The 12061-nt window shown below is 35.1% G+C and overlaps 1 protein-coding gene across 1 annotated transcript in view; it reads right to left on the reverse strand.

The window, feature by feature from the left end:
- Nucleotides 1-12061, reverse strand: part of SMC1 (Structural maintenance of chromosomes 1) — a 55557-nt gene that overhangs the window by 14404 nt on the left and 29092 nt on the right. Inside the window, exons 8-15 of the mRNA XM_023167046.2 lie at nt 10525-10739; nt 10261-10474; nt 9655-10152; nt 9449-9580; nt 9071-9392; nt 4659-4963; nt 2307-2431; nt 1567-2254 (exon numbers count right to left, since the gene is read on the reverse strand). Coding sequence (XP_023022814.1) covers nt 1567-2254; nt 2307-2431; nt 4659-4963; nt 9071-9392; nt 9449-9580; nt 9655-10152; nt 10261-10474; nt 10525-10739 — 2499 coding nt within the window. The remainder of the gene's footprint in view (nt 1-1566; nt 2255-2306; nt 2432-4658; nt 4964-9070; nt 9393-9448; nt 9581-9654; nt 10153-10260; nt 10475-10524; nt 10740-12061) is intronic.

Below are 12061 nucleotides of genomic sequence, written 5' to 3' on the forward strand. Positions count from 1 at the left end.
AAAGACCGCTACAAAGAATCTATTCACTGGTAACTAATTGTCGAGAAGATGAAATAGATTTGAAAGAGGCACATAGAATTGAAGAACAAAAAGGAAAGATTCAGCAGAAAAGAACCAAAGATCCCAGAGAAACCAATGAAGATGATTTTCTATCCAGACCTGATGACGAATCTGTTGTAGTCACGAGGTGTGGTGGAAAAGTTAAACCCCCATCAAAGTTAACAATTTGAAATTTGAGTTGAGTTACCCTACTCAAAATTTGTAACTCAAGGTGGGAAGTATGTTGTGAATCGTTATAATTTTTTTTTATTGAAATATTATTGGATCATTAGGTATAATAGATAATGTGAATGTCAAATTGAATATTTTGTAAAGTTGAGTTTGTTATAATAAACCAGAACTTTTAGTTGATCCTAGTCTTACTTTGAAGCTATTCCAACTCCATATTAGAAGTTTTCAATCACTGGTTAGGTGTTTTTTGAAGACAAACACTACCTGCAGGAAACACCTTATGATAAACCCTCAGCAGATCCGTACCTGTCATAGAGAATATATGTTAGAACCATTTTTCAACAAAGCACCATTCAATATGAAGCTCAAATATGGAAGACTATTGTGCTGCAACTCACAGTGGGTTCTGTGATTTGTGTGTTTCAACTAACTGTAACCAAATTCTATTATCTAAAGAACCTTTTGTAGAACACTATCGTATGTTATTGTATTCATTCAACAAAACATTTCTAAATCAAAGAATAATAATTTAAAAAAAATTCAAAAAAGTTGATTACAAAAAGCATAAGTGAACCTGCAAGAAATCTTTGTTGGTAATACATTCCAAAATTGACGCCAGTATATTTCTTACAATATTTCACCTACAGTGCAAAATCAATATAACATTAACATTAAAATAGCAAAAACTATCCCCTACACGAACAGAATAAAAAAATCAAGTAAATCAAAAGGAACTTGGAAGTAATTGATAGTTTAAGGGTTAAGAGTGGAAAGCAAAAATTGAATACTCCATTAATCTCGAGTAAATTCAATTATTATTTCTGCTCAATTGAAGAAAAATTGTTAGATAACATTCACACTTCTCATGATCGAGTAGTTAATTTAATTGATATTAATATAACAGATAAAACAAATCTTCAAGAGTTAAAAATGGCCAAAAACCTGCCTAATAATACAATGCTTTATCAATACAAATTTTCTAAAAACCTCTAATGTGATTTCTTTCTATGAAAATGGAGACATGACATGACATGATAATAGCACTTGCGAAAATTATAGAAAAATTAGTCTAGAGGAGACTGGTGTATTTTCATTAACAAAAAAACTCAATTTCTTTATACAATTTAGTGAGTCAAGGTTTTTAAAGGAAGATTTTAAATTTTATCACCCATGGCGTTTCACATTTCCTTTTATTTTGGAGAAGACTTGAAAAACGCTTCCGATAATACACTGTGGAATGACAAAAAACGACAGCATGCCCTCTCAGTCAATCCCGGGACAATTCTGATGGCATTTTATAATACAAAGGGCATATATTTGAAGTACATATCTCACCTTTATCTCAGGGCAAATCCCTATTAGTGCATCGGCATGTGAATAAAACTCCTCTTTTAAAGAAATAACAATTGTTTGTAAAGACTCTGTCTTCTCTCTGATATATTTCGCCACTTTGCCAATATTTGTGTTATCTAAAGCTGCATCCACCTCGTCCAGCACAAAAAATGGAGCAGGTTGATAACTGTGGATGGCAAACAGTAAAGCTAGTGCAGCTACAGTCTTTTCCCCTCCTGACAAATTAGACATTGGCTGGAAACGTTTTCCTGGAGCTACACAGTTGTAGTTTATTCCATCCAAATAAGGTTCTTCGGGATTTTCGGCACCCAAGAATGCCTGAGCGGACTGATTTTGAGCCAATGCCTTGTATATGTTGTCAATTTCATTAGAAACGTGATCAAAACATTTTGTAAAGCGCTCATATCTTTGTTGTTTGATTCTTTCGAAAGCAGCCTTTGATTTATTGTTCTGCTTCTGGAGTTTTTGGAATTCTTCATTGGTGGATTGTAATTTTCCACAAGCCAACTGAAGTTTTTCTATGGCTTTCATGTTAGGTGCCTGAATCTTGGTGAGTGTGTCTTGTAGGTTATGAATGGATTTCATGAGCTTGTCAGCCATCTTTTTGATTTCATCTTTTTCTTCGAGATCTTTCAGATTATCTGATAAACTTTCATAATCAATTTTTATTCTGGAACAAATAAAATATCAAAGTCTGAAGGTCAAGTTATGCTTGTAGTTACCTTGCCTCTTTTTCATACTGATGAATGGTGCTATTAGTATCTGCTCCCGAAGAAGATTGGGAAGGGTCACCTGCAGCAATATCTTCCATATTACCAACTATCATAGGTATGGCTATATCATCCATCTGAAATTGACATGACAACCTAGAGATAGAGCTTTGAATAGAATATTTCAAAATGATTTAAAATAAACTTCAGTAAAGGAAAGTGAAACCAGCTAATCAAACATTTGTTGTTCATGAAGGTATTACCTTCTTGAAAAGATGTAGAGACAGAATTCAATACAAATTCTTCAGAAAGTTTTCAACACTTTGTTGAATATGAAGTTTATGTGGTTGCAGACTCATATGAAAAGTCTACACAAAATCTACATGAAAAATGGTAACACAACTATATACTGCAACTGACTTTTTAAATAAGAATTATGTTATTTCAACAATAAAGTATGTTCTGATTTTGATATACTCTGAAGAAATTCGAAACAAGCACTTTTCCCAAAAACCAGAAATGCAATATTCTTTTAGAAACACGTTTCTCCAACCGAGTTGGCGTCTTCAGGAGATGAAGAAAACTACTAGTCAACTCAGTGGCGGATCAACACATTTGCCGCCAGTAGGCTATTCAAATTTAGCCGCTCCTTCTGATCTCTGCATTTCGATACCCTACACGGACAAAAGACGGTGGACCAAAATATTTTAGAATTAAAAGACTAAAAAATGATTTTGATTTTAAAAAAATTCATATCTTATGAAAAATTAAGAACCGATTACAATCATTCTAAACCTGTAGTACATTTTCTAAACTTATTCTAAACGAGTTTAGTAAATTTTCTGAGTTTCAAAATGATGTTAAAAAAATATGTTTATAATCTGTTTTTAACATCATTGGATTCCAAAAATAACTGTACAGTTTCTAAACACTTGGTATATTCATCACAATTATTAAACTATATAAGAATACTTGTACTAATTTTTGATAAATGATTGACAAATTGTGTATACAACCCACTAAATACTTAATTAGAAATTGCAAGACGCAATTATCCAAGGTGACTTTCTCTCTTGCTCCCGAACTCAGTGCTGCCACACGTAACGTAACGTTCGGCTCCCTCGGCGATCCAACCGCTCACCGCGCTTTCATTTTGGCCAGACACTCTTAGCGAATGATCGTCATTTGTTCCCGCACGTCCCGCACCGCACTCCAAATAAGACTACCAACACAAATCTGTTTTTCCGTTAATCAGCTGTCGCCCCCATACGAACGACAACTCTCAGAAGTTGAGAAACTTGTGCGAGCTAAGGACTAACGAGGTCTTACCTTTTAACGTTTGATTCCTAACTCTGTTGCAGAATCATCCCAGCTTTAACCTGATAAATTCTCTCGAGAAAAATATCTGGTCGAGACAGGAATCGAACCCACGGTCTTCCGATTGTGAGTCGGGCGCACTACCACCGCGGCCAATTCCAACGTAGTATAAAAAAAGTATTAGCAGATTGACAAATGTTAAATTCCCCACTTTGACAGGTTCAGTTAAGTGGTGGAACCTAATGGTATTTAGGTATTTATTTATTTTTTATTTCTGTAAGACAAAAAAAATGTTTGGCACAAATTTGCCGCCCTTGAAAATCCGCCGCCCTAGGCTCAAGCCTACTAGTGAATCTGCCACTGAGTCAACTCTAGGACTCTCAATTAATATCTAACGGGATACACTTTCACTTATCACACTTTTTGAGGAGACCCTTAATGTAGTCTCCGAAATACATAAACTGTCCTTCTCATGTGGAAAATATGTGTGTGAGACGCTTGTTATCTTGGATGGACAAGGTTTCAGTTTTCTATTGATCCTATAGATAAATTTTCGTAAGGGGAGATGCAATGCATACTTATACTCAGACTTGCCTTTCGAATAGTTAAAAGGTAAAACTGAAATCTCTGGCATAAAATATATCCAAAATAAGATCTTTTTCCAGAACTGCAATACTATTCTCGACACACGTTTCACCAACCACCAAGTTGGCGTCTTTAGAAGATGAAGTAATTTTTTTACTAATGCTATTGCATTATTTCATTTTTGTGTCCTATAATGTATGTCTTTTTATCTTAATATATGTTAGGTTAGGTCTTAGAGTACTTCAGATAGGATTGTGTATATGTTATTAGACTATATCTGTATAGACTCGGATAAATTAATATCAAAAGTTGAGTCAGCTTCCTCTTGGGGATAACAAATCTCTTGATTGACATTAGATAATAATGACATATTAAATTATATTATAAAATATTGTAGGAGTTGAAAAATATGCAAGATTCTTGAAATTGTTCGAAATAGGAATTACTGAAGAAAAAACTAACCTTGCACTGCATAAGAATAGTATGCCTTTCACTTTTCTTACTCTCAATCTTGCCTTCAAGGGAAACCGTTGATTTCTGAGCAGCCTGCACATCCTTTGCAACAGATCCAACTTCTCTTCGGGCTTTGCCAACTTCTTCTTCAGCAGCTTCTACTTCCTGTTTCTTGTTCAATTTCAAAGCTTTCAACTGCTCTACTTGCTGCAAATCTTTGTCGATTTCATCTCTCTGTTTTGACTCCTGTTTCTTGCATGTTTCCAGTTTTTCCTCCTCATCATTGACAGTGCGTTCCCAACGACTCACATTGTCTGTAAAGTATTGAATAGTTATGAATTATTACTCAATTATTTTTATTGACATATTTTGCTCTCCTCTGTCCAAAGAATATGGACTTTTTCTTAGAAAATTGACATCTGCTATGCTGATCCACTCAATAAATATGAAAACTACATCACTACAAATAATTCTGTCATCAAATCAGCATGGCTTCATATCGGCTTGGAAACTGCCAAAATAGAAACTAGGGTATTAGTGGCCAACATCGTCAACGAATTCATTTTCGGACTAGGCATCAAGTTCCCCTACGATTTCGTGGTGGACATAAGAAACAAATTATTGAAGGTTGGAAACGAGGGAAATTTTACGTTGTGTCTTCAGAAGAAGTTGAAATAAATCCAGAGAAAATCAAGGCAGTGCAAGAATGGCCAACAGCGAAGACCAAACACAATGTAAGAAGTTTTCTTGGACTCCGTAGCTATTACCGGCGTTTCGTGAAGGACTTTGTAAAATTACCAAACCGTTGCAGAGCTCAACTGAAAAGAGAACACCCTTTGTTTGGTCCTCAGATTGCCAGCAAGCATTTGCTACCCTGAAGAGAAATTTGACCAGCGTACCGATCCTGGCATACCCAAAAGAGGAGGGCTTGTTTATACTGGACACGGATGCATACCAACATGGAATAGGAGCAGTACTTTTCCAGAAACAAGATGAAGAAGTTGTCATCAGCTATTTTGGTAAGTCCCTGGGAACATCCGAAAGAAATTAATGCGTCAGGAGAAAATAACCCACAGTGATCAAAGCGATGGATCACTCCCACTCCTTTTTATATGGTCGTAAATTTTTGATCAGCTCAGACCACTCAGCACTTTGGTGACTTTTCAACTTCAATACCTCAGAAGGACAAATAGCCAGGTGGATCGAAAAGTTACAAATTTACGATTTCGAAATTCAACATGGAAAAGAAAAAAGTCACGGAAAAGCAGATAGCCTCTCAAGAAAACCATGCTTGACATCCGGATGCAAATTCTGCCAACGCCTGGAGGAATGGGAAAGCCCGGATGGAAGAACCCACAAATCCCAGATAATCCTTCCAAAGATAGGTATCCCGAATATCCTCAAACAGCTCCACGATAGTAAATGATGATTTTATTGGGAATAAAGAAGACAAGAACAAGCTCTTCGCCCACAATCCGATGGAATGAAGGTGCGTATTTACCAAAAAAGCGAGCACGATCAAGCATGAGCGTGCATTCGTGTATGTTTGCTCGTGTTCGTTCATGTTCGCTCGTTCTCGCTTTTTTGGTGAATACGCACCTTGATATACTGCCTTCTTCTCGATCTTTTCTGAACGCGAACAAGCATAAATTCGCTCGCTCGCTAGCCCGTACTCACCAGACGATTATTGATGCAGAATGCTCCTTCACTCTTGTTCGCTCGTGCTCGCTTTTTTGGTGAATACGTATCTTAAGAGCGCGCGAATGTACGATTTTTGCTGCGGTTCTAGATGCAGCGAGAATAATGCTACCGACTTCGATGGAATTCCTAGGAATGTTCCAGCGCCTTCGATTGCCAAATATAAGCGCCATCCACTCGCTCATTGAGACAGTCAAGTAGACGTGACAGTGCGGTACGCGAAGCGATCTAGTAAGGCGATAGACATTCGAATAATAGTTGAAGTTTTAGTTGAAGTGTTTGTTGCATTTAAGGTAAAATGAAGTTAAGTTTGTTTATTGTTCAGTGTAGTCAGTTATTGGCCAACCCAAGGGGAAAACGTAACAATATAAAAGCAATATCTAGACCTCCTTATAATTCTCAATTATCTTTCAATGATCAGTTGAAGGCATTTTTCATGAAATGTCAAAAGTAAATTCCTTATGATATAAGGATTATAAATGGGGATATCAATATCAGGTCATTATCATCTTACTTTTTTTAAATAAATCAATATTGTGTATGAAAACGGTTTTCATTCATTTATAAAATTATACTATACAATAATGAACAGAAATCAATATTCATAAAAAGTAAAGAAAATAAGAATTTATGCCAATAATTTTTCAATACTAAGTTACTGATAATTACCTATACTATAATATTTCAGTATAAGTTAAATACATATCTGTGCGAGCAAAGGATTGATCTTTTAATGTGCGATCCCCAGCACGGGATGGACGATAGGCAGATAAAATGAATTGTCTGGCCTCTGGGCTCGAATCACCGTTTCACCTATCGGTCGATTGAATGAGTGGAATAAACCACTCACGCCAACTCAACCGGCTACCATCTCGGCCATTAATGACTTACTGCTAGTTCCTGTATGTTCGTCTGTGGGTAGGCAGGTTGAGACCCTTACAGAGACATGCGACAGGAACTGGAGAATAGATAGATTGAGGCCCAACACCCTGACTGCAGAAACCTTTCCGAACACACACGCACGCATACACACACACGCCTACATTATATAAGAAAATGTTTCAATAATTATTTCCTCACAAATGTGTGAGGACACATAAATGACTTGAAGAAATCAAAGTCAATGCTTTAGTGTAACAAAGTTAGTGAAGCTAGTAAAAAAAGTGTAGAAACTTGGCAAAATATTAATGAAGTTATTAAAAAAAAACACTTCATTGTGAGGTTTTCACTGAAAACTTTTACAAAAACACAACACGTGTTTCGCCATACAGTGGCTTCTTTGGGCGTGTCTCATCATATATATTAATGAACTTCGCGGGAAAGGTCATAGTACCAAAAACAAAAAGTTTTCTATGATCCCTGATTTAGTTAATAATTTAAATGAATTGAATAAAAACACTTTTGTCTAAATACCACCGGAAAATTTTATTTATACGATCAGTTTCGGGTTTGGTCCCATTATCAAGTATATATCACCAACAATATCAAGTATATTATACTTGATAATGGGATCAAATCCAAAACCGGTCCTATAATTAAAATTTTCCAGTGATATTTAGAGGAAAGTGTTTTTATTCATTTCATTTAAGTGATCATGAATTACCATAAAGTAAACAAGTCATCAATCACACATATTAGCTAATAATATTTTATGTCCATTTGCTGAGAAACTGACGCTAAATACTGCACCCTCACAAGATCCCCTAAAATACCTGAGAAGCATAAAAATCACACACACTTTAACCTTAAAAGAGACAAACATCAAAGAACTGAAAAAAGTTATGATCAATCTATTAGTTTTTTTGGTTCATACAAGTTGATTGTAGGCTCCTTGTAGTTTAACATGAATATAGACTTTATAATTTTATTAAGTTTTTCAATTGGTTTTAATAAATAATTTGTTTTTTGATATTAGATATTGAATTTCTGAGCAAACTAATGAAAAAATCCAATAATGGGAGTTCTTGTTCTTCTTTTTGTTTCAATATATTGCCTCCATGATACATTTTCATCTGAAATAAGACTAAGAAATGTTGCGCACTAGGAGATCATTTCATATTTTCATTATGAAATCTAAATGGATTTTTCAAATCAATCAATAAAGATCTTTTTAAAATAAACATATAGAAGATTTCTGGAAATTTAATGACATTGAAGACATAATGATATTTATTTAAGATCTTTTGAAATATTAATTTTACTTTCTTGTACACTACCTCCACTGTAAACTAAAGGAATGACCCCATCATTTATATGTTGAACAACAATGAATATTATTACCAAAATTCAAATATCTTAAACAATATATCTGTATAAATCATTTGGAGATACACTACTTTGCCCTAGCATAACAACTTATGGAATTATAGAATGGGGCGAGACCAAAAAAAATTGGAAATTATTTAAAAATATTTTTTAAAAATAATATGTTAGAAAGAGTATAAATACAGAGAAGATGAAATATTACCTCAATTCAACTGCTCTTTACCATAAGAATTACTTTCATACAGTACCTAACCTTTTCAACAAACTTGAATGTGAGAAGTTCTCCTAAATCATGTTTAAAACTTCCTGGCACAAATTGTTAGACCTTTAAATGAATTTCAACAATAGATTAATTCAACTAGTCATTGAACAAACGGTGTAAGTGTTACTCACTGTTCATACATTTTGCTTGTTATTGTATGAGAATATGTTTCCAGTATTATATGAGATAAACTTACTTTGAGTATCTCGGCTTCGTTCAAAATCCAAATTACTGGAAATTCTATTAATTTGTTTTTCAAATTCCAGTCTCTTCTTCTTCCTTTCTTCTTGAGCCCGAAGTTCTCTGTCTTCATACTGTCTTATGTTACGAACTCCAATTTCTCTGCAAAAGTCAGAGAAAACATCATCCTCAAGGCAGTTCATTTTTAACTTGATCTCTTCAATTTGTTGTTCACGTGTTTGCATGCTTTTTTCTATGAGCTCGATTTGAGGTCCATACTTTTTCATATCTTCATTGAGGCGACCTAACTCACGCTCTACTATGTTTATTTGTTTTTTCTGAAACAATATAACTCCAGTATAGTTGTTGATTGCTGAATTTTTCATCTACTCACAGTACTTTCCATATCAGTTTTAGCATATCTCAACCTGGTTTCCAAACCTCTTATTTGGGAATCAACCGTATTTAGTTCAGATTCCTTTCGAGATTTTTTCATTGATTCTCTTAGTTCGTCAGTTAATTTTTCCTAAGAAATGAAACAAAATAGATTATTTCAATATTTGTGGCAACAACAAAAAAAGAGATATGAAAAATAGTTACCTTTTGAGCTTTGAGCTGAGCCATATGTTTTTCGTCCCATCTTTTGGCTTTCCTGGCAAGATCCAGACTACCACCAGAAATAATTCCAGATTTCTGGTAGTATGTTCCATCTAAAGCAACTGCATCTAATCTACCACCAAGTTCATATGCAACTTTCATGGCATCTTCAGGGGTTTCACAAACTAAGGCATTATTTGTAGCAAACATCACTGCTTTTGCTATGGCTTGGGGCTCAAATTGAAGTACATCGAATATTAATTTCACACCCTTAGGTTCAGTTATGCTTCTTAACCTCTCCTTGACTGGTTTTACCTGAAGATAATCAAGAGGTAGGAAGGTTTCAGGCTCCAGCATTTGTTCTTTGAGATATTTAATGCACTGCCTTCCAGTGTGTTCAGTGTCGACAACAATGGCATCCATATACTTTCCAAGGTTTTTGGTAATGGCTACATTATACCGTTTGTGGATTGGATGACACATGTTGATCATTCTATCGTACTGAAATCATACAAGTCATTTTTGAAATAAATTATTAAATATGGCCCATAAACAAAGTAACATTTTGACTTTTTTTCAAATTGTATTCCAAAAATTTCTAAAACTTACAACTCCGGGATAATTACTCTTGAATCTCTCAACTATCTCTTGTTTTTTCTTTCTTCTGGCATCTTCGTGCTTATCAGTTCTAGCATCTCCCAGTTGCTCTGCAACATCATCCAATTGTTTTTGAATTTCATGGACACGGTGCTTGGAAGAACCAACATCAGACTGCAAATCTTCCCTCAATTGTCTTTGATCTTGAAGAGCCTGTTCACTTGATCTACAAAAAAAAAAATTAGTATAAAAGTGGTTTGCAAAAAAAGGCATTACTTTATGTGCTCGGCTAATTTCTCAATTCGCTTCTCCATTTCCTCTTTCTCGTGAAGCTTCTGCCTATGCTTGTTTTCAGCATCTGTTCTCATTCTAGATACATTATCCAAACGATCTTGGTCTGCTTTTTGCTCCCTATTAACGGAGTCCAGTTCTTGCATGTATCTAGCAGATCGTTTGGCTGCTTCTTCTTTCAGTCTATGATATTCTCTCACCTATAATGTAGCAATATTCATAGTCATCAAGTCTAGTCTGACCAGTGAACTTTGAATGAGCAGCTGATTGTAAGACTAGTCCTGACGCACAGTAACACATGTTTCAGAATCAGAATCATTTATTTCATTCATAGGCCCTGTTGGGCATAGAACATGTCAATTATAAAGTTACATTACAAACAACTTAACAAGTAAAAAAGTTCAAAAATAATTAACACATATATACAGTGGTCAGAGTATTATTTCATATCGAGAAATTCATTTAAATCATAAAATAGATTTATGTGTATGTAAGAATTTTTTCATGGCGCTTCGGAATCTGAAGAATGTAGTTTCATTTCTGATGTTCTCTGGCAGCTTATTGTATACTTTTATGCCTATCGAATTTGGTCCCCGTGATACCAGATCAAGACTGTCAGCTCTGGGATAGATCAGGTTTTTAGACCTAGTCTGATATGGGTGTACATCATAGTATTTTGGAAGTGCGTTTCTTATTCTGTAGATATGACATACTATTTCCAATAGATAGACAGGCTAATGGGAGGACATTCAATTCAGCGAATAGGGATTTGCATGAGTTTTTTTTTAGGCTTTTCCATTATAGTTCTTATCGCTCTTTTCTGGGATAGGAATAGACCATGTGCTGCCGGCATTGCTCCCCACAGTAATATGCCGTAGACCAAAACTGACTGAATTTCGGCAAAATAGAAATTTCTCAAGCAATCCTTAATAACAGTGTTTCGGATACAACGAATTTGATATATTTTTGTGTTTATTTTCTTTATCATACTAGTTACATGTACATGCCAGTGAAGCGTATCTCCTAAAGTCATTCCTAAAAATTTCACATGCATATTTTGGTTGATGTAGATATTGTCTAGTTTTACTGAAACGTGTTTATCGATAGCCCATTGCCTGGTATGAAAGATCACAAATTCGGTTTTTCCCAAATTGAGAAACAGTCGGTTGGCGGAGAACCACTCCCCTAGTTTCCCTAGTAATGTGGTGCAGTCATCTTCAATGGCCTTGATGCATTCTCGGTGCACTATAAAGGCTGAATCATCAGCGTACTTAGTTATATTGTAGTCTGGTATATATTCAACTAGATCAGCAGTGTATAGTGAAAACAGTATTGGGGCTAGTATGCTACCTTGCGGAACACCTACTTCCATCCTTACATGTCCTGAGCAATACCTACTTATTGACCCATCTGGTTCATTATGAGATATTTGAACGAATTGACTTATATCTGACAGGTATGAGGTAAACCATTTTGCCGCTGTACCCCTAATTCCTACCAGCCAGAGTTTTTTAAGTAAAGC

The sequence above is a fragment of the Leptinotarsa decemlineata genome, unplaced genomic scaffold, assembly GCF_025532065.1.
Source record: "Leptinotarsa decemlineata unplaced genomic scaffold, Ldec_3_MD MMD2_tig00000035_RagTag_RagTag, whole genome shotgun sequence".
Lineage (NCBI taxonomy): Eukaryota > Metazoa > Arthropoda > Insecta > Coleoptera > Chrysomelidae > Leptinotarsa > Leptinotarsa decemlineata.